The sequence below is a fragment of the Daucus carota genome, chromosome 8, assembly GCF_001625215.2.
Source record: "Daucus carota subsp. sativus chromosome 8, DH1 v3.0, whole genome shotgun sequence".
In the NCBI taxonomy this organism is placed as follows: domain Eukaryota; kingdom Viridiplantae; phylum Streptophyta; class Magnoliopsida; order Apiales; family Apiaceae; genus Daucus; species Daucus carota.
This window is the reverse complement of record NC_030388.2, coordinates 29,901,637-29,924,702: the sequence shown is the minus strand read 5'-3', so window position 1 is coordinate 29,924,702 and position 23,066 is coordinate 29,901,637. Positions and strand designations below refer to the sequence as shown.

Here is a 23,066-nt window from a genome sequence, read left to right as displayed (position 1 = left end):
GTTTGAAAAAATAGCATTCGTATTTGAGAAATAATGAATATTATTTTTATTCGAAATAAAATGATATTATCCATATTTAAATTCTTAATACTCGAATCTAAAATTAAATGCATACATGATATTTAAATTATATAACATATAATTATATATAATTAAAATTTTATTCTATTAGTTTTGTAGCGTGTGTATATGCATTAAATAATATATTTATACAAATTTTATATAATTGTACAAATATTTTATATATATAATTTGAGCTAAGTCGTAAAAAAATTGTTTTAAAATCGTCATCAATACAATACGGGAGGGTCATGAAAAAAATTCGACATCCGTCCCAAAATACCCGTATTCGTGTTTGAGAAAAAGCATATATTATCAGTGTTTGTGCTGAAATTCTATGGGTTAATTGCTAAAGAATATTATCTAGAAAACAGTAAATAAAACTCAAGAACTTGGTTACGCGGAAAACCCTTGTGAGGTAAAAACCGCGGGAGGGTTTGATACCCTGCCAGAAAGATAATCACTATGTAAATATGTTACAAGAGTTTGAAGTGTATTGTGTGTCTACCAACTCCTAGCCTCTATCTATTTATAGTACAAAACTTCTATTCAAATTTCTTCTCCCCACGTCTAACGTTCTAACGTTAATTTTGATGTTTATCTATATCAACCAACTACGAAGTGGTTCCTGATTTTCCTCCTGGGCCTGACCCCTGTTTTCTCTCTAGCCCGTTGCGTGCTCCGGATATGCCGTATTATTGGTACTTTAACGTTCACGTCTGTAGATTAGCTTCCCGTCTCACGTCGCGACCAACTCGTCATGTCACATATGTTTATCTAATTATAACATTAGCCCTTTGATTTTTGTCAGATATCTTTACGATTATATATGGCAAAAATCAAAATCAAATCAAATCTTTTAGATAGATTCCACGCCTCGAGTATAGTGCAGTCCAAACGTCTCCTCGTTTATCCATCATTACATTTTCCCATACATACACTTCCCCGCATATTTCTCCCCTTCTACACACTTCTTCTTGTAACTGTTCACATTCAAATCACTCTTCTCTCATGGCGAAAAAAACCTCCCAAACCAGTACTCCGCGAAACACCATGTCTGAATCCCTTTGGGCAGCTACCAAGCTTCTATTTCCAAGCGACAATAATGTGAGTTCCATTACTAAATCGATACTGACTAAAACCAAGGTATCGTTGGGCAAAGATGTCGTCGTCGTCAAGCCTAGTTCTGATGAACGAGCCGATTGGTACAGAGAAGGCTGGGTCACTCTTTACTATTATCCCTTTGATATTACCATTCCATTCCCCTTTTCTCCTGTCATAAAAGAGGTGATAACTTGCATGGGTATCTCTCCTGGGCAACTCATGCCTTTTGCTTGGAGGATCCTTGCGTGTCTTGAGGCCATCGAGAAGAAACACAAGTTGGGGATCAACATGGATGTGGTAAAGTGTTGCTATGGCACCAAGAAATTCTACGGGTGTCGATTCGGTTTCACTAACAAAAGAGGCGATGAGCCCTTGATCTTGAATGCTGAAGGTGTAAATGACAGACAATGGAAGGAAAGTTTTTGTTTTGTCGAGAAATCCTCGTTAGGAGAAGCGGGTTCATACTTCCCCGACCGTTGGACTTCCACTGGTAGTGTTTTGTACTTTCTTGTTTTATTTCATGCTTTACATACTAGTCAATGCCTTATAGTTTCTCTCTGTGCAGATCCGGACTTTGAGTTTGATGATGATAATGTGGCCGCCAAGGAGACTGTGGAAATGATTTTGCAACTTCCCCTTGGGGATAGGCTTTGGCCCAACTGCCTGGGTCGACCCATCAAAAATTTCAGTATGGTTGATGTTGAAGAGTTTGCAAAGCGCTTGAGGAAGGCCTCCCCTGGTGATGACGACCAGTCAGATTCCGTTCCAGCCAAGACCGTCGCGCAGAGGACAAGGAGTAGGTCCGCGGCTTCTACGGTCAGGACTTCAGATTCCGTTCAAAGTCTGTCCTCTGATTCGTTGGTGGGTCCTGGAACAGAGCAAGGCCTTGAGATCAATTCTGATAGACTTTTTGCTAAAGGTATCTGTAGACTGTTCTCGTTGCTGACGTATCTTTTCCTTTTTACGTGCCTTTTTGTCGTATTGTTGATTCTCCTTGAGCCCTTTTGTTCCGTTGTAGAGTTCAAGACTCCTACACTAAAGCCCTTTGAAGGCTCTAGCAAAGAGCTCTTTGTCAAGAGGAGTCGTGAGGATAAGGCCTTGGAAGGTGGGTTTCCCAAGAGTCCTTTGTCATTAGCCCCTGATACCAGTCCTGATTACAAAAGGCAGAAATCTTCTACTAGTCGTGTCGTCATTGGCAAGTCTAAATCTGTTGTTCCTGCGATCTTTGAGAGATATGATCCTAATGCCAAGCCTTCTGAGTTTTCCCACATGTTGTCCGATCTCTTGCTTCCTCAATATGTGGGTGCTTCTTCTTCCAAGAGCCCTGATTCCGTTGTTGATGAGATCGCCGGTCATGCCTTTCATGTAAGTTCTATCTTCTTTACGTATATTTTCCTATGTTTCCTTTGTTGAATGGTACTCATGCTTCTCGCGTTTTGACAGATGTTGCAGGCTTCCTTAATGGCTCGCGAGTCCTACAAGTGCAGATTGTCAAAGTTGTCGGCTCTAGAAAGTGCTCACGGTGCGTGTGCGTCGAAGCTGAAGGCGGCACAAGAGGCTGCTGCCGTCAACTTGAAGGCTGGGAAGGAGATTCAGCAGGAGTTAAAGGACTTTGTCCAAAAGGTTAAAGTCATGGAGGGTGAATTTTTGACCAAGTCTCAGGAGGCAGTTACGCAGCAAGCCATGCGTACCAGGGTGGAGGTTATGCAGGAGTACTTTCGGGGCGAGCATGCAGCCTGGGATCTCAATGAGGCTATTCGCATTTACAATGAAGCTTATCCGCAAAGTGCTTTTCCGTTGTTCACACCACAGGAAGAGGATCTTGTCGAGAAGACAGCTACAGAGGGCGATCGCGCTTCGAAGGGCGTCGTTGAAGATGAGGGGAACACTCTTGAAGTTGATTCTGGGGACAAGTCAGATGTCCCGTCTGTGGGTGAAGATGATGGGGACAAGGCCGAGTGAAGATGTTGGGCAATGCCTTGCTTTCTTATGGATTTTATTTTATGTTGTTTTTGTCTAAGACTTATGTTTGTGGATTTGGCTTGTTCTTTTGATATTGTGACTTTTGTCACGTAGTTGCTTGTGTTATTATCGTCGTGGATTGTTATTGTCATGATATTGCGTATTTTGTTTTCTGTTCGTGAATCAATTTAATTTTGTCATCGTTAGTTGTCAGCATTTCGTTGTTGGTATTTGTTAGTGCATGCATTTTGTCAGTATATGTGTTGATTGTGAATCCGTAGGTGTCATGTGATTCATTATGTTCTAAAGATGCATGAGAACTAATCTACCGGATACATGTCAGTTACAACAGGTTAATCATGTAATTGAGAAGACAATCATAAGGCAAATATTCATGTAATTGAGAAAACAATCATAAGGCAAATATTCATGTAATTGAGAAAACAATCATAAGGCAAATATTCATGTAATTGAGAAAACAATTATAAGACAAATAGCCATCACATAGATTTATTGAAGCTGACACGTTCACATAAGCAGGAAATTCAAATTCTTACGGACTACTAATACTGCTAGTTTGTCCTAACGACTTATTTGAATGAATAGCGAAAACAAATGAAATCAATGAAGTTACACATGATAAAGCTTCAAGTGAAGTGCGTTCCATGTCCTTGGAATCTGTTTGCCGTCTAAAGTTGACAATCGATAGGCACCTTTGCCAACCACCGCATCTATGAAATATGGTCCTTCCCAGGTATCTGCAAACTTTCCAGCTGTTGGGTCCAATGTATTCTGGAAGGTTTTTCGCAGGACCATGTCACCTTCTCGAAATAGTCGTATATGAACGTGCTTGTTGTAGCTTCTGGCGACTCTCTGTTGATAGAAGGCCATCCTTAGTTTGGCCATCTCTCTCAGTTCGTCCACCGTGTCAATGTCATGAGCCATTTCAGCTTGATTTGTCGTGGTGGTAAGTAGCCCGTATCTTGCAGTAGGGGTTAGGACTTCTGTAGGGAGCACTGCCTCTGTTCCGTAAACCAGGCTGAACGGCGTCTGTCCGGTTGATGTCTTGGGTGTCGTCCTGTCTGACCACAGGACCCATGGTAGTTCTTCCGCCCACTTACCTTTGTGAGTTGTTAATCTCTTCTTCAGATTGTTGATGACTATTTTGTTGCTTGATTCGGCTTGCCCATTGGCTTGGGGGTACCTTGGAGTGGATTTTATCAGGCTGATATTGTACTTTCTGCAGAAGGATTCCGTCTTGTCACTTATGAACTGAGAACCATTGTCACAAACAATCTCAGAGGGGACGCCAAATTTGCACAATATGTTCTTCTTGATAAAGGCAATCACTTCTTTGGATGTCACTTGCTTGAACGCTTCCGCCTCAATCCATTTTGAAAAGTAATCCGTCATAGCTAGCATGTAGACTTTCTGACCCGGTGCTGGAGGCATCTTACCGACAATGTCCATACCCCATTTCATGAATGGCCATGACGGTGTTGTCACATGAAGGGGTTCTGAGGGTTGGTGGATTACAGGTGCATGTCGTTGGCAGGCGTCACATTTCTGCACAAAGGTGATAGCGTCTTGTCTCAATGTGGGCCAGTAATACCCCATTCGTAGTGTTTTATTGGACAGACTTCTCCCACCGGTGTGGTTTCCGCACTCGCCTTCATGGAGGTCACGTAGAGTCATGTAAGCTTCATTCTCATCGAGACATCTTTGTAGCAATCCTGTTGCTGACTTCTTAAACAGGATGTTATCGATCAGAGTGAAGCGTGAGGCTTTCATTCGGAGGACCCTTGCATCGTTTGGACTGGGTGGCAGTGTTCCGTTTTGCAAGTAGTTTATGAAAGCTTGCCTCCAATCTCCTGTTCCGTCATCTGTTTGAATAGCGTCAGTGCATAAGACAAGTCGTTCTTGTAGTCTAATATTTGCGGGCTTCATGATGTGTATTATGGGGATAGATGTTATACCAGTGTTTTTTAGCACAGCTCCCAATCCTGCTAGCGCATCAGCCTGTGTGTTGTGCTCTCTTGGCACCTGTTGAATGTTGAAGGTGTCAAATGATAGTTGCAGATTTTTTACTATGTCAAGATATGTAAGCATTTTTTGATCTTTTGCCTCATAGGAACCATTAATGTGATTAACAATCAAAAGGGAGTCACAATATGTATCAATGTTTTTGACCTTCATGTCTATTGCTGTTGTTAAGCCCATGATCAGTGCCTCGTACTCGGCCTCATTGTTTGTTGCCTTGAAGTCACAGCATATTGAATATGCCATTTTGTCCCCTTGTGGCGATTTCAGCACCATTCCAAGTCCTGTCCCGTTCACGTTGGAGGCTCCGTCAGTGTATAATGTCCAGGTTTGTGAGTCTGGACACGCTGTGACACGTCGAAATTCCTCTTCTGCCTGAGTCATCTGGTTTGGGCTGAAATCAGCCACAAAATCTGCGAGAGCCTGAGACTTAATGGCTGTTCTTGCTTCATATACTATGTCGTAGGTGCTGAGTTGAATTGCCCACTTCGCCATTCGTCCTGTCAACTCTGGTTTGCTCAAGACCGTCCTTAAAGGAAAGTTTGTCAAGACATGTATTTTATGAGTCTCAAAATAATGTCGTAGTTTTGTGGACGTTACTGTGAGTGCAAGAACCAGCTTTTCAAGGGGTGTGTACCTGGTTTCAGTTTCGACCAGGCTCCTGCTTACGTAGTATACTGGTGATTGTGTTCCGTCAAGCTCCTTCACTAGGACACTGCTGACTGCGTGGCTTGTGACAGAGAGATAGACGTAAAGATCTTCACCAGGCGCTGGTTTTGCCAAGAGTGGCGGTGATGACAGGTACCGCTTCAGTTCTGAGAGGGCTGCTTCATGTTCTTCTGTCCAGTTGAAGCCCTTATTTTTGCGTAGCACATTGTAGAATAGCTTGCACCTGTCAGAAGATCGTGATATGAACCTGTTTAGGGCAGCCACCCTTCCCGTCAGCTTTTGGACGTCCTTCATGTTGTTGGGGCTGGTAAGGTCGTGAATTGCCTTAATTTGCTCCGGACTTGCTTCTATGCCTCTCCTTGTTACCATGTGGCCTAAAAATTTCCCTGATGAAACGGCAAAGTTACACTTTGAAGGGTTAAGTTTCATGTTATACTGTCGTAGGATGTCGAATACTTCCTCAAGATGTCTGACATGATCATCCGCATTGAGTGATTTCACCACCATGTCGTCAATATAAACCTCCATCGTTTTCCCAATTTGATCCTTGAACATCTTGTTGACAAGTCTCTGAAACGTTGCACTTGCATTTCTCAAGCCGAACGGCATAGCTAAGTAGCAATAAATTCCTCTTTCGGTCACAAAGGCTGTCTTCTCGGCATCAGAGGGGTCCATTTGTATTTGGTTAAAGCCACTGGAGGCATCCAGGAAAGTTAACAATTCATGTCCTGCTGTTGAGTCTACCATGGTGTCGATGTGTGGCAGAGGGAAAGGATCTTTTGGGCAGGCTTTGTTCAGGTCGGTGTAATCGACACAGACTCGCCATTTTCCGTTCTTCTTCTGGACTATCACGACGTTAGCCAGCCATTCGGGATAATCTACTTCTTTGATCATTCCCGCTTTTAGTAGGCGTGACACTTCCTCATTGATGATTTTATTCCTTTCTGTAGCAAATTTCCTTCTGCGTTGTTGTACAGGCTTGTGGTTTGGGTCAACGTTGAGCTTATGGGTGATCACATCGGCACTGATTCCGGTGATATCCTCATGCTCCCAGGCGAATGCATCCAAGCGTGTTGTCAAGAATTCAACCAAGTTTGCTTCTAATGTTGGTGACAGGTCTTCCCCTATCATTACTGTCTTCTCTCCTGTCCCCAAGCTAACTTCAGCCAACTGTTCGGGTCCTGTCATGACTGGCGGTGGTGTCAGTTGAGGTTCATGTTGCACAGTTTGTTTCATGCAAGTTTTGTAGCAGTCTCTTGATGTGGCTTGATCTCCTCTGATTTCTTGAACTCCCCATGGGGTGGGAAATTTGATGACTTGGTGGAACGTTGAGGGTACTGCTTTCAGATCGTGGATCCATGGCCTGCCCATTATTATGTTGTACGTGGATTCACATTCTATTATGAGGAATTTTGTTAGCACGTTGAGTCCCTGAGCATAGGTGGGTAGTGTGATCTCTCCCAATGTTTTCTTTGTTTCTCCACTGAACCCTACGAGAATCGTGGTTCGCCTGATCATGTTGCTGTCTGCCAACCCCATTTCTTCCAATGTGTTTCTGGTCATTATATTTGCAGCACTGCCGTTGTCTACCATCACCCTCTTAATGAGACAATTTCCAATCTGGAGTGAAATTACCAGTCCGTCTTGTTGAGGTTCCTGTATGTGTTCCCTGTCGTTCCAACTGAAGATGAGTTCTGTCATGTCTTCATTACTTGCGTTTGACATGTTGACCTGTTTCTCCTTTTGTCGTGCAATGCGTTTTGCCTGTGAATAAGTTGCTCCACACACCTCCGAGCCACCTGCTATGAAATTCACGACCTTTTGGTAAGGTGGTGGTGGTGGCAATTTCTCTGGTGTTTTGGCCACTGACTTTCCCGTCATGAACTCCGTCAGGTACCCTTTTTTCACAAGATATTGGATTTCCCTTCTCAGTGCCACGCAATCATATGCTTTGTGACCATAATCGCCATGGAAGTCACACCATAGTTTGGACTCCGGGTTTGCCTTAGGCTTATTACTCTTTACCGGCCACTTTACTGCGTCTCCCAATTTTGTAAATTCTCTCATCATAGCGGCGGGTGTAATTGTGAAACCATAGTTGTCGTAGGTTGGGGGGAGGTTTGGGTCTTTCCTCCAATCCGCATACTCTTGCGTTGAGTTTACACGTGTTTCCTCTCTTGAGCTCCTGGAGTCTCTAGTGTATGGTTTGTAGTCCCTATCTCTTGTGGTCATGACCTTGCGATTTGGTCGGTAATACTTGTCGTCACGTTCCTTTTTGTCTTCTTCAAGGCGTACTTGTGCCATTGCTTTTGCCTGGACATCATCTAGGGTCTTGCAAGGATATTTGGTGAGCTCGTCGTACAAAGGTGAATCTTTCTCCAGTCCTCTCCTGAATGCCTCTATTGCTGTGGGAGTGTCACAGTTCGTGATGGTCACTTTCTCACGATTGAACCTAGTCAAGTAATCCCTCAAAGGCTCTCTGAACCCCTGAACTATCTTGTAGAGATCACTCGTGGTTTTCTCAAATACTCTGCTGCTTGCAAACTGAAGGTTGAAGGCGTCAACTAGATCGGCAAATGTCTCAATGCTTCCATTTGGGAGACCCACGTACCATTGTAGCGCCGGTCCGGTCAGTGTCGAGCCGAAGCCTTTGCACATGCATGGTTCCCTTAGTTCCTTCGTGATAGATACCGTAAACATCCGTTGTTTATACTGTGCCACATGCTCCTGAGGGTCAGTTGTCCCGTCATAGGCCTTCATGGCCGGCACCGCGAAGCGTTTTGGCATCTCCACTAGAGCAATATTGTCACAAAAAGGAGAATCTGCGTAGCTCATGGGTGCGGCTTTCTCAAGGGGTTTGGGTACTCCAGGGATGCGTTGAACCATTTCCTTTAGGGCTTGTAACTCTTTTCGCATCGCGTCATGGTTACGTGACTTATTGGATCTGCTCTCTTTCTTTTTCTTCTTGTCGCCCCCTTTGTCGTGTTTCTTGTTCTTGTCTTGCTTTTCAGTGCCGCCATTGTCAGCATTTGGGTCTCCACCGTTACCATTGTTGTTGCTCTCAGGACCCCTCTCTTCTGGGTTTTCTACCTCAATTTCCTCGTCATATTCCTCTTCTTCTTCGTCGTCCATGTTCAAGCGTCTAGCCACATTATCTAACACTCCCCTAGCCATTGGATTGGACTTGGATTTGGCCGTCGTGAGTTCTTTCTGTAGTGTTTCCCTTTCAGCCCTCCAGGCCTCTTGTTGAGAACTCATGTCATCTTGCATCTTTCGAATTGTCTCCAACAGCTGTTGTATCGTGGGATTGTCGTCTTGGCCCGTGGAGCCATGTTGTTGTTGATTACTCGTCATCACGTGTTCCTCGTAGAATCTTTAGCAAATTTCCCACAGACGGCGCCAATTGTTTGTGCTGAAATTCTATGGGTTAATTGCTAAAGAATATTATCTAGAAAACAATAAATAAAACTCAAGAACTTGGTTACGCGGAAAACCCTTGTGAGGTAAAAACCGCGGGAGGGTTTGATACCCTGCCAGAAAGATAATCACTATGTAAATATGTTACAAGAGTTTGAAGTGTATTGTGTGTCTACCAACTCCTAGCCTCTATCTATTTATAGTACAAAACTTCTATTCAAATTTCTTCTCCCCACGTCTAACGTTCTAACGTTAATTTTGATGTTTATCTATATCAACCAACTACGAAGTGGTTCCTGATTTTCCTCCTGGGCCTGACCCCTGTTTTCTCTCTAGCCCGTTGCGTGCTCCGGATATGCCGTATTATTGGTACTTTAACGTTCACGTCTGTAGATTAGCTTCCCGTCTCACGTCGCGACCAACTCGTCATGTCACATCTGTTTATCTAATTATAACAATCAGTATCAAAAATAAAGCTGATATTAAGACTGCAGGATCGTATTTTTTTTAACTAGTTGGCTAGGTGAGCAAGATCGAACCAGAACATTGAACTAGAGGATAAAGTTTGAACCAAGCTATATTTATAACGGAAAACAACATCCGTTGCGAACATTCCCCGTGGGGACTTTTGCAACAGAATTTTCAGTTGCTATCCTTAGTTATCAACGAATTCTGCCGATTGCCAACGGAATTTTCTATTGAGGGATTTCTTGCAGCAGTGTTATTCTTGTACTGATCGTTATATGGATTGTTGTGGTATGTCGCTACTCTAATTCTGCTTTACATTTTTGTAGGAATCTTGCTAAATGATATTTTCTATGAATTCGTCGTCAGACTGCTCACAGGCAGGCTGTTGTTTACAAAATAGGTAATAAAAATATAATTCTATTTTGCGAGAGCCGAACCGAAAAAATCAAAAAAAATCATTTGGATTTCAGTTCAGTTTGGCAAACTACCTGGTTCGGTTTGATGGACGGGTTAGCTAGATTTTGAGAATAATCTGACTATCTGAGTAGATTCAAGAAAAATGCTTCCTCACAGTAGGATGAACTAGATTCTTCTTGTAATGACTTACGAGTGAACCTAGTTAATAACAAGTCTTTGAATCTTAGGTTGTCAATCTTGAATATTGTAGTAATGGATCCACGCACCTCCCTGAGCTCTTTCTATTGTGTAAACTAGTTTCAGCTAGAGTGGTATGACTCGGGACTTATTTTTGTTCTAGCCTTTTGGGAGTTTCACCAAAGGCTCTGCTTCATTATCTTCGGCTTCATATATTACTCATTCCATCCACTCTTAGTCAAAAAATTATCATAGTCGGATGGATGTTAGTAAAAAGTCATGGCAAATCCTGTAGCCAAGAACAAGTAATTTGATCGTTGAAAGTCAAAAGTGGACAACTAAAAAAGGACGGTGGGAGTACCGCTTAACTTAAGCCACCCGTGATCACAATTTTATAAGCAGAACATACTTTTAAAAAGAATGATTGATATGTTATCATTATAACTGAGAATTTGTGTATGATTTTGTACAGGTAAAGAATCAGTTCCTACAAAAAAACCTATAAATTCTTGTAAGGGGAAAAACTACATGAATCTGACTATGAAAGCAGAAACAAAGCTTGCTTTTGATTCAATGGCGTTTGAGATTCTTAAAGTCCATTGAATCAATACACTCCAACTTCTCCCTATGCAGATTCAACAACTTCAACAGCTCAGTGGCCTTGTCCTTAATGTTCTCATTACAACCAAATTGCAACAACAACAATAACTTCTGAAAAGCCCCTACTTGAAGAGCTTCAACAATGACACCTCCATCTTCTCTGGTCTCATTCTTGCTTAGCTTCCAAACAATCGACACTGAAAACTCCGTCGCCAAATCAGAAACTCTGAGGATCTTCTTGACCAGAACAGGCATTGTTAGCGCATCAGCATAGGCCTTTTCCCTCCCTTGGCTGTCCAAACATAAGCCATCAAGGACTCCTAGCGCCTTCTCGCAGATGCTCTTGTCACAGTCCACAAGCATCTCTAGTAGCCTCTCGATCAAGCCCATGTCGATAAATCTCCTTATAATCTTCTCATCAACCCTGCTAGATGAAATTGAGACCATGTAGTAAACAATCAACAAAGAGGCTTTTGTAGTTGTGGGAGAGACCGGCTCTTTGATCACTTTCACCAAGGCTTCCAAAGCCCCTTCAATACTACAAAACTGCTCCATTTTCTTCTGATCCGTCGACAAAACATGTTTTAGTACTAACACGGAATTAGCCTGAGCAGATAAATGTCCTCTCTTCAAAAACCACACCATGGAACTCAACGAAGAATTCGATCCAAGATACGATTTAGCCTCCCCATCTAAAGGTGTCATCAACGATAAACACGACAAAATCTCCTCTAGCACCGCGACATTTTTATCAAACGACACCTTCGAGAACGCTTCAAATGCTGATGCCAGAGCACCTACTGTTCCATTAGCCATAAAACACCGCTTGTTACGTTCATTTTCTTTTACCAACCGCTTGACTTTAGCCACCACTTCTCGACACGCGCTGGCCTCCTCGCTTCTACTCATCGCCACAACCCTAGCAAGCATCTCCGTGACTTGTCGTGAGGTCACGGGGATCCTAGGAGTGGGAATTCTCTCAATCCCATACGAGCTATTCACCACGCACCAATCCTGTATCATCTTCCTTATGGTGTGATTCGGAATAGGCTCAAGCGTGCTCAATTCCTGCTTTGTAATAGGGCACGTGTTGTTCCCGGCTTCGATCCACGTCTCGATGCTTTGACGATCGTACGTGATTCCGCTAGACAAAGTCACCGGATCCTTCATCAAGTCAAGTGAAATAGGACACCGAAAGTGAGTTGGAATAGAAACCTCCATGTTGGATATATCATCTAGGCCAATTCTCTTGTTTGCATGGCGAGAAGCCCGGATCTTTCTCCACGAAGAAATCATTTTTGCTTATAAGTTAAAGATTCGAGACTAGAAGTTCTTTTTGGCTTCTGTGGTTTTTGTTGGTTTTTGTTGGTTGAATGAGTTGAATGGATTAGAATGAGTAGCTTTAGAAGTGTTTGGGCATATATATATTGCATGCGCGCGTGTGGGGGGAGTGTTCGTATTCAATTGTCCTACGCGGCACAAATAATTGAACGCCATTGCAGAAGAACATTGAATAATGAGATGAAAATAATGTAAACGTTGTGAGGGTTGAATGTTGACCATTGAAGTGTTGAATTGGTAGAAGAGAGTGGTTGCATTATAGTAGTACTATTTTAATTTTGAAAAAATTACTCCTCATAATACATGTCCACTTCAGAGCAAATCACACATAATAAGGATAATTAACTTTTATAGAAAACATTTATTTATTATTGTATTTATTATTGCATTGACCAAATATAATTTGTGACATATATTTAATCTAGAAAATATAATTTAGCAAAATGTGATATAAACTTCATCTCAAAGATAACTACTCCCTCTGTCCCATAATAAGAGTCGTTTTGATTTTTAACACGTAATTTGAGGTGTAAAAAAACATATCTCTACATATTATTTTTCAAATTTTCTTTTTCTAAATAAAAATATAGATGTTAAATTTTTATTCAGAAAAAGAAAATTTGAAAAATAATATGTAGAGGTATGTTTTTTTTACACCTCAAACTACGTGTCAAAAGTCAAAGCGACTCTTATTATGGGACAGAGGGAGTACATTGTATTGAAAGTTGAAACGAGACAACTAATTTGAAACAATTTTTAGTTATCAATAGTGGACATGTATTCATATAATATTTACATGAAATAAAGGGAGTAACTTGATTTAAATATGAATAATCACAGTTTGCATTCATTAGTACTCCCTCATCCCTCCCATTTCTTTACACTTTCCTTTTTGGTGTCCCATCCAATTCTTTACATTTCAAAGCTTACCAAAAATAGTTAATAGGTCCCACCACTTCTCTACTTTTCTTTCTTTTTCACACTACTTTTACTCCACTATCTTCTTTTTATACATTAAAAATTAATGGGTCCCACCACTTCACCCATTTTTTTTCCATTTGATAAGAAATGAGAGGGACCGAGCGAGTAGCAGATAGGGCTTAGGATGAGTAACGATGTTGATTAAAATATTAATTTTTGTTATTAAGAAAATGTCCTTGTTGATATGAAATTTTATTACTTTTAAGGTTTTGATAAATATAATTAACATATCATAACTAATTTTTTTACAATGAAATTGGAAAGTTGAAAATATATATTCATTTGTATTTTTTCTAATAAATTTTATTTATACTATCGACTATCCAAATTAAACTAAGAATTCTAGATAATTAAAAATGTTTTAACTTATTCGATAATACATATTTTTTGAATAAATAAACCTAGATATCTTATCTTTGACCAATATTTATATATCTCGTAAATTAGAAAAACCAAGATGACATGATAGGGATAAATGCTTTATTCAAAAAAAAAATGATAGGGATAAATGCTAGCTTGCAGCTCCTAAAATTAATTTACATATATAAATTTTAGTAGGTATAACATATTTGTTCAAGTCAATTGTACTCTCATATACATGTCAAATGTCACATCGAAAATTTTATTTTATAATTGCGTTGTGTCTTCCACCTAGAAAATGTAATCATTTAACGTTTTATTTACATACTGTCCAGCAAATATATTTTTAATAAATAAACAATATAAAAATCTGCATTTAACTATATAAGTTCTGTCATTTTATTTTTTTATCCATCCTTCCCCTGCAATAAGCATGCAAACCAGGTCAATGTCTTGACCAAAAGGCTGTCAACAAATTAACAAATGATCGGTGTTGGCAAGAGTGAAGACTGAAGACCCACAACGGCTCCACATAAATCTACACATATCGATTTTATTATTATATTATAAATTTTAAATTTTTTGTAGACGCGGACCAAACCTAACATGCTTTAGTTTGAATATAGGCTACCTGAATATTTATTTATGCGATATTTTCATTGTTTTGTGGTACAGAGATTTCTGAGCTGTATGTATGATTTGCTTGTCCCATCATCTGTTAAACGTGTAACATCACTAATTAGCTGAGACCTTCTAGCTCTAGGACGATAAGCTCTGATTATTAGTTATGGTCTCGATTATTTGTATGTAAGTTTATCAGTGAATTCTGTTCAACGATTTTTAGCTCGAATGCAAAATCAAAAAATTTATTGTTTGGGTAGTATGCGGATCACACAAACAAACACGATAAATCGGATAATTGGTCGGTTGTGTGTGATAAAGTGATCCGAAGAGTTTTTTTGGGTGGCGATTTAAATTATGTCTAATTCGGTCCAAATTAACTTTAATTTTGCATAATTTTGACTCAAACGGTTGATTCCGATCAAATTTGGACTTCGCTAAATTTTGGATTAAAATCAAATCATCTTTACTTTTGATTTGTATTTTATATTATGTGTAAAAATATTAGTTTGAGTATTCATCAAAATATAATAAAGATCTATTTTTATAGTTTTTCACTATATAGTGGCTGTTCTCACTTGAAGCATCTTTGGAGTCTTTAACCAACTCTGAGCACAATTCACAAAGCAATGTCTCTACTGTTTTTGGCAATAAACTAGCCCGAAAATTATTAACGGTTTGGCTAATGTGTGCCCATGCGCACATGCTAAACGCGGAAATTTTTGTATTTGGAAGATTTTGATTAGTGTGGTTGGTGTATTTGCAGGGGGGTCCACCATTATCATGAGATAGGAGCCAATCAAAATGATTCAAGCACAAAATTTTCCGCACTTAGCATGTGCCCATGGGCACACCATAGAAAAACCGAATTACTAATGACCCTGCTTCCAGCTCCAAAAATCACAGGAATATCAAATAAAGTTGTCAATTTTTGGCGCATTCCAAAAAATTAAAAAGGTCAAACATAAAAAGGATGTCTACATCAACATTAAATACACTTCTAAAATTTATTTTATTAATAAAAATATAAAATATATAAACAAATAGAAAATTAAAAAAAAAAAAAAAAACTAGTGTCTCCATAATTTGAAAACTGATCAGGACCATCAACCATGCTTCAAAGTCCAGGCCTCCAGGCTCCAACTGCCCCGTGAGTCCGTGACATTGTTAACGGATGGGCTACAATCATGGATAACAATCTATGAACATGTATTTTTTTCTGAAAACGATTAGACATAGGCCCATATAAGAAATTTAGTCACCGGCCCAGTTAGATAGTGATTCTGGGCCTTCTGGCCGGGTCTTATAATTTTTTTTTTTAAGGCAAAAGCAAATATCATTACTTTAAATCTTCTTCCAAGATACAACTGAGATCGTGAGGAATAGGTTCCCCTCTGAAAATACAACCTGGATTTGAATAAGACATGCTAGCTAAACAATCTGCCGCCTTATTCCCAGATCGCTTAACAAAGACAATACTAATATTGTTATAAGACTCAAGAATGCTTCTACACTCATCTATTACACTACCATATGGTGAATAGATTATTTCTCGCTTCAGGACTGCATTCACTACCCACTGGTTATCAGATTCGACCACAAACCGCAGGTGAGGCCTGGGATCACCACTATCTTCATCACCGTCAATCTTAGCCTTGATCCAGCTTAACGACTCTTTTATCCCAATCGCTTCAGCATGATGAACCTCTGGTCTGCCTACAAAGCAAATACTGGCTGCATATAAAACCTCGCCTATGTCGTTCCGTGCAATATAACCCACTCCATACTGTCCGGCTCTCTTGAATAAAGCAGCGTCGCAATTGACCTTAACACTACCAGGATCTGGTTTAGCCCATTGTTCAATACTACCGGTTGAGACAACTGGCAAATGGGAAGTAACCTTCCCCATACTCTGAACTCTTTCCCACTGTGTAAGATAAGCAATTGTAGAAGACACCACGTTACCTGCTCGCATACTTTTGTTATTCCAAACTACATCGTTTCGAGCTTTCCAAATGCTCCAACACACCATACTAATTTTTGACAATTTCTCCTTCATATGATCCATTACAAGAAGAAACCAGGAGGCTAAGTTTATTGAGCTGTCAAAAATTACACCCGGGCAGACTATGTTCCAGCAACTTTTTGCAAATAAGCAATGTATAAGACAATGATCTGTGGTCTCTATGTCACTCCCACAGAGCGGACACACATTATCTGTCTGGACCATTCTAGACTGCAACTTACATTTTGTTGGCAAACAACTATTTAGAGCTCTCCACAAGAACACTTTCACTTTCATCGGAACTTGCAGCTTCCAGAGATTCTTCCAAAGTTCACTGTCTACAGAGCCATCCCATCTGCCATGATCTCTCTGTAGTAAATTGTACGCACTTTTAACAGAATAATTCCCATTCTGCTCGAAAAACCAGTATCTGGTGTCTGCATACTGATTTCCACTCAACACTATATCAGTAATAGCTGTTCTATCCCGCTCAACAAATAAATCCTCTATAATGTCCTCAGCCCAAGCTCTACTGTTTGCTCTAAACAGCTGGTGCACCAACATTCCTTCAAGAGCTGTGTTTTGTGGAACTATATACGGATTCTCCACCTCTGTTAACCATGGCTGAGCAGTGACCGCTATACTTCGACCATCTCCTATCCTCCATCTAGCTCCTCTTTTCAGTAAAGTCTGGGCTTCTAAGAGCATCTCCAATGGGGGTGCCAAGAGAGGTGCCAAAATGCCATGTGGCATGACATGGCATAACAATCTTTTTGGCTACCCATTGGAGTGATAGGGGTGTCAAGCAAAGTTGCCAATTTTTGGCACCCTTTGGCACCCTCCCAAAATGGGAAAAATTCATTTATTGTCATAAAAGCCTATAATATCCTATCTAGTTTTAGATAAACAAAATTATAGTATTTTTGACAACTTTAGTTGCCAACCATTGGAGTGAATATTGATAAGAGAGGTGCCAAAAGTAACTTAAAAGAAAGAGAAAATAAAATATTGATATTTTTGATGAATAAGCATGTTTAGCAATTTTGGTTGGCACCTCACATTGGAGATGCTCTAAAATACTTGTCCGCACATAACTAGGGTTGCAACCCAGATTTGCTTCCAAAAAGCTACTATGAGGGTAATATTAGAATTGTAAGTTCCACCACATTTTATTGCTCATGTGGACTTAAATACCACTTTACTGGAGAATGACCAGAATATGATTCTGATAGAACATCACATATTACGGTTTTTTTTTCTTATTATTTTAAATATTTTTTTTTATTTTCTGAAAATTTGTTACGTATTCACGGTTAGGTATTGCATGTTACCTATTTTACCTATTTTAAGAATGGGTAACTAACTAAATATATTTTTTGCAAGAAATTATTGAAGACATGTTATGTATTTCTTGATAAATTAGTATGTGACTCATTTTCAGAATGAGTAAATAATCGAATAAATTTCATTTATTAATATTAAACTATTTTATCATATATTATACCACACCTCTTCCTATATATGTACCAATGATTCAACATCACCCATCACCATCTTATCATCAATTACATCATTATAAAAAAATTATAGATCGTAATATCAATTATCTCTGTTTAATGATATGTAGTTATCTACCTTTGATAAGATAGTTGGAACTTGTCCTAAGTATGTTTAGATAGTATATTTAGAGATTTAAAATTCTATTAAACTATCTGTTAATGAGGCTGCTCATTGTACAGTGAGAGAATTTTATTTTTATTTTTTCCAAGTCGAGCTCTTCATGAGAGGAATATTCCTATTGAATTATGAATATTTTATAAGCCGATCTAGCGAATTAATAAAACCAACAATTACGTCAAAAAAAAAAGAGAATCATTTCGATTTGCAATTGCTTCCTAAAATAATAAAGTATCCAATTTCTTTTTTTGCACAATAGCCATTAGCAAATTGAGAAATTAAATAAAGACTCTTTACGGGTGGGAAATGCTCCGGTTGTAAACTGGTCCATCGAACACTAGTTATCAATCATGAGAAAACAGTCCCGCCCACCCAAACCTAATCTTTTGTACATACCCATCAATCTTATCAATCATTTGTGTGAAAGTATTGTCTCACATAATCTATTGAGCCTATTAGATAATCACATAAATTTCTATTATGTCTATGAAAGCAGGTTCGGATTCTGACATACATTTAGCATATGTTCACAAAAAATTATAAATAATTTGGTTCTTAATTTTTTATGCATATTAAGATGTTATGGTTACCAGAAAATTTTCTCATTCTAGAATTGTTCACGTCTTATAATTTTTCCGCTGAACATATGTTATTATGTTCGTATGATTTGAACATACTGTCGAAAACACTCTGAATGATTGTTTTTGACGTATCATATTATTCTCACGTTACTTTCATATATCTAGAAATCTATCAACTCTGTCACTAGATTATGCACAAGTTGCTAGCAATGGTGCAGCTCAAATAATTATTTGGTGAAAATAACTCAATTTGTAGAATAACCACCACACTATCCTCAATCAAAGGCGATATCACATACCTACTTGACTACTTGTTTGGTCCGATTTATATTTGAAATGTTGTTCTGGTAATACCAACTCTCCTGTGGGGACAAATATTTGACAAGTTTATATAATACTCTGGTGATTCTGGTAGCACCTTCATGATGTGGATTGGTTTGGGTAGGCCTAAATCATGTAATAATCAAATTTTGTGGCTCCGATCCACAGAATATGAGAAATGATTGTATGAACTGTGAAGCACTATGTCAACTTTTGAGGAGGGGCCGCAAAGAAGAGAAAGCAGTTTATGATTATAACATCGTTAGCACACTCGACGGAGCAAGTTCAATGCATAGCTATATTCGATCTTATGCCAGCCACAACCATATAATCAGCCGATGAGGGGAGCCGAACTCGAGTCTCCTGCAAGACTAAACTTTGATATTATATTAAGTGATCAATTTTCTTAAAACCTCAGGATTCTAGGAGAAGGGTTTTATCATATTTTACTCTAACAGTTTGAAAAGTGACAATGACATAAAGATACTGCTGCTAAAATAGGAATATTTGAACCCTAGAAGCTACAAAGAGGTGCAAATAATTTTTTTGTTTCTCTGCAAGGCAAATGACACAAACTCCAAAATACAACAGCCAAGACTCAGCTGTAGAACAAAAATGGCTCAATCTTAACCTTATTATGGATAACCATTGCTTAAAGGGTACTTCCATAGAAAAGCAACACAAATAGTTTTACAATAATAGAACCACTGATCACATGTTCAATCACATGTGTTTATTGACAAACATGCACTACAATAAAAAAATACTTATTCATAAACAATAAACAAACAGACAAGAATGAAAAAACAAAGAACAGACTCTTCCATAGAACATTTATAGTTTAATCTAACATGGTCTCAGAACCGAATCCTATTTTTCTGCTACGAAAAGATTCATTATGATAATATTGGGATAATTTACTACAGCTGGTAAGCAGATAGTCAGTAATACGAAATCAGGGTTACTGGCACCAAATCTGCAATGATAATCATATAGTATAATGATTTATAATATATTGATGATGGCGAAATTAGTTGTAGATATGGTTATAAATAGAACCTCAAAAACTTTTTTTAAAAAATTTATGTTTATTATTTTTTATCTAGAAAATTATAATTTTGTAATTTTTTTAAAAAGTTAAGTTCTTGGAGATTTATGAAAAAAACCCCTTGTTTTAATAGCTAAGAAAAACAGGACATAAGCTCCTTCTCAAATCATAGCATGGTAATTTCGAAAACATAAGCTCTGTTTTCCTAACCAAGACCCGACTTCCGGATCTACTGTCTGGAGGCCGCTGCAGTTGTGTAAATCGACAAGCATCACAATGCTAAAAGGTTTGAAATCCTAAATTTGATCAACTGACATGTTTGGATATACAAAAAAGTTCAAATATCAGTATTAAAATGAGAATTTGAAATAACACCTGAAATCATCTCATTTAAAATCCAAAATTTGAAATGAAATATAAAGAATTTCTCAAATGTTAGTAGTGATTTGCACAAACAAAATTCTTAGCAAAACAAATTCTTAGCCCAATCATGAAAAGAAACACAACCAAATAGCTCTTTTATTCATTTGAGACTAATGGTGCATCAACAGACTATTTTAAAGAAGCATAATCAAGCAGCTCTTTCTGCACTAGAAAATTTTTCATGTCTTGCTCTCCTAAAGCCACAAGACATCTTACACCATCATCTGCAGTATCCATCATATTAACAGCATTGAACGTGAACGCGTCCACAATGGTGGCCTTAATCGGCTTTCCCCACCCGAAATCCATCGCCTCATATACCGGGAAACCACAGATACTGCTCATAGAGTAAAACTTGTAGTTTTTCTTAGTGAACTCAAGTACTATCGGTGCCACTTCATGTGCATCCAATTTTTTTAGCCCTTTAAGCTGCCTCGTCTGTTTCCTCATTTGTGCAACCAAAGTTCTGTACTTTGTTTCACTCTCCGTGCTTGTTGGAACAAAATTCGCCACAATAAAATTCCCCACACTTGTCTCTGGCAGTGGCGGATCCAGCATACGTCTCACATTTACAGCCCTGCACAAAACTGATTTATTCTCCGCTACTGCATTAGTTTCAGCTGCGGCTGCTACAAAACATCTATAAAGCAGAGCAGTTAGAATCTCATTACGGGTGTATTTCTGATCTTCTACTACGCCATCCAGCTTGTCTTCATTTTCCACGACAGCCTTTAGTTTAGCTAAGTTCGTGTTGGGAAATGTTACCTCTTTAGTAATCCAATTCTTATCTGCCAAGGGAAAATCTATAATGGAATCACCATGATCACACGGAGGCATCAGCTCATATACCAATTGCGGAACAAGATGTAACAGTTTCTGGTGGTCACGCGAGTGGAGTGACAAATTTGCCCAATACCTTAGGAACGACAAGATAGTAAGAGCGTCGCCTAGATGGTGATGCAGGGTAACAGCAATGGCTATTCCACCGCAAGTAAAATGGCTAAGTTGAACATGCATCAGAATACCAGAATGCATTTCAGTAACTCGATTCCAAATTGTGCAAGGCGGAAATAGATGGCCTAAACCTTCTTCTTCTTCCCTGACAGGAGCTTTCTGCACAACTTCCCCCAACTTGCATCCTATCCGCGCTTCAACAAATTGAACACCTTCATCGTTACAATCAACGTAGGTTCCAGAACACAGCCTCCCGGCAAAAGGGTAATACTTAGACAGTGTCTCTGATAAGGACTTTTTCAGCTGATATGATAATGATGAACTATCAGGGATCAATTTTTGACTATGGTCAGAGTTGTGGCTTGGATAGAAGTAAACGAAAGGGATATAAACCTCTGGAACCATGAGATCATGTAAAGGAATGTTGTATCGTTTGAGGTTCGAGGGGGTTGGAGAAGCTGGTTTAATTGTGGTGGATGATCTTGAGATAACATGTAGCTGCCTTCTCAAAATAAAGAAAGAACGCATCAATCCTCTAAATGCCATTGTTTAACTTGCCAAATGTGACTTGATGTATATGTGAGAAAAGAAGCTAACAATGGCAGATCATTATATAGGGAGGTCAAGATGAGGCAGCATATGATCAAAAAGAAGACGAGGTTGTCACAGCAAAGAGTCTAAGCTGCTTAATTTGAAAGTAATTACTTTGTAGGCACCATATTTGAAATAACAATTAGCATGAAAAATACCAAAAACAAAATGCATGATTCATGAAAGGTCTGATCTCTTGGAAAATCCACATATGTCAAGTAACTTCGACTTAGGGTCGCACTCCACGACAGTTTTTAGCGTGAAAACATGAGAACATTATTGTTCATTTATTCTCCTGCAGAACAATACAACGTTCAGAAAATGAAAAATCTCCAAAAGTTAAAAGTTCTGCAATGTTTTCATTGTTCTCACTTGAATCATCTGCTGCCGACTTCTTCCCTAAAAACTACTAAAAGGTGAGATACTGATACTAATTTTATTAAAAACAGTATTCCCATTTCGTTCTTGCAATTCTAGTACTTGTGTACTAGACGGGTCGACCCAACCAGAAATCAAACTTAAATATTACAAACACCATGTACCTTGAGAAATTTCATTCATATTTCTCCAAGTCAAGAAGCATCTCATGGTTTGGAGCAGGGGTGGATCTAGGATCTAATCTTAGAGGGGACACCAAAAATGAGTGTCTGCCAACAACTCTTGCCCCTGAAATCACACACATAAGCACTCTTAGCATTAATTAAATAAAAATTACATAGCTATACACATATATACAGAAACATACTATTGAGTAGACATGTTTATTAAAACCTGGCCTGGTATATACAAATATAGGGTTGACATTTTAAGTATCAACTAACGATAATCAAAAGCTTACAAAGTTACAGTAGGGGAAAAATAAACACACCTTAATTTTGTAATCACAGAATTGAGAATTCCCCCTTTTCAGCTGCTGCCTGCTGCTACCCATGACCTAATAATTTGAATTTAAAGCATAAACACAACAGATATCTATAAATTAGACACACAATGACAATATAAACATACTTTGTTTAATCTTTAGATTCCGGAATTACTCTGCAGAAGAAGAAACATCCATGGATTAGGCGGAGCTCGGACAGGTAAGAACAGAAAACGCAGCGCTCCACATCAGAAGCCTCAAGCACATATCTATTTAACTATTCAGTGATTGTATTCGGTTTGTATTTGATCGGTGGGTAATTTGGATTAATAAAAAGGTGAGTACTTACTGGGTAGCCAGGCACAAGCTTGAGAGAACATACTGTAT

At 39.0% G+C, this 23,066-nt stretch overlaps 3 protein-coding genes across 4 annotated transcripts; all 3 read right to left on the bottom strand.

Moving 5' to 3' along the window:
• Positions 1 to 3,756: 3,756 nt before the first annotated feature.
• Positions 3,757 to 9,189, bottom strand: LOC108198520 (uncharacterized). The gene has a single exon (XM_017366274.2). It carries the CDS (start codon positions 9,187 to 9,189, stop codon positions 3,757 to 3,759), a length of 5,433 nt encoding a protein of 1,810 aa, XP_017221763.1.
• A 1,534-nt stretch (positions 9,190 to 10,723) lies between these two features.
• LOC108197101 (U-box domain-containing protein 21) lies at positions 10,724 to 12,316 on the bottom strand. Its single transcript, XM_017364609.1, has one exon. It carries the CDS (start codon positions 12,208 to 12,210, stop codon positions 10,885 to 10,887), a length of 1,326 nt encoding a protein of 441 aa, XP_017220098.1. The 5' UTR covers positions 12,211 to 12,316; the 3' UTR covers positions 10,724 to 10,884.
• Positions 12,317 to 20,238: 7,922 nt separating this feature from the next.
• Positions 20,239 to 23,066, bottom strand: LOC108197613 (deacetylvindoline O-acetyltransferase). Of its 2 annotated transcripts, XM_017365277.2 has the most exons (5): positions 22,826 to 23,066; positions 22,686 to 22,751; positions 22,360 to 22,483; positions 22,190 to 22,216; positions 20,239 to 22,112 (listed from the first exon to the last, which is right to left on the bottom strand). In XM_017365277.2, exon 5 carries the CDS (start codon positions 21,770 to 21,772, stop codon positions 20,402 to 20,404), a length of 1,371 nt encoding a protein of 456 aa, XP_017220766.2. In that variant the 5' UTR covers positions 21,773 to 22,112; positions 22,190 to 22,216; positions 22,360 to 22,483; positions 22,686 to 22,751; positions 22,826 to 23,066; the 3' UTR covers positions 20,239 to 20,401. The 2 variants fall into 2 exon arrangements, with proteins under 2 accessions (XP_017220766.2, XP_017220765.2); XM_017365276.2 differs by lacking the exon at positions 22,190 to 22,216.

Bases quoted from the DNA above. Each gene is read 5' to 3' on its own strand.
- LOC108197613 (XM_017365277.2), bottom strand. From the start codon at position 21,772: ATGGCATTTAGAGGATTGATGCGTTCTTTCTTTATTTTGAGAAGGCAG.
- LOC108197101 (XM_017364609.1), bottom strand. From the start codon at position 12,210: ATGATTTCTTCGTGGAGAAAGATCCGGGCTTCTCGCCATGCAAACAAG.
- LOC108198520 (XM_017366274.2), bottom strand. From the start codon at position 9,189: ATGACGAGTAATCAACAACAACATGGCTCCACGGGCCAAGACGACAAT.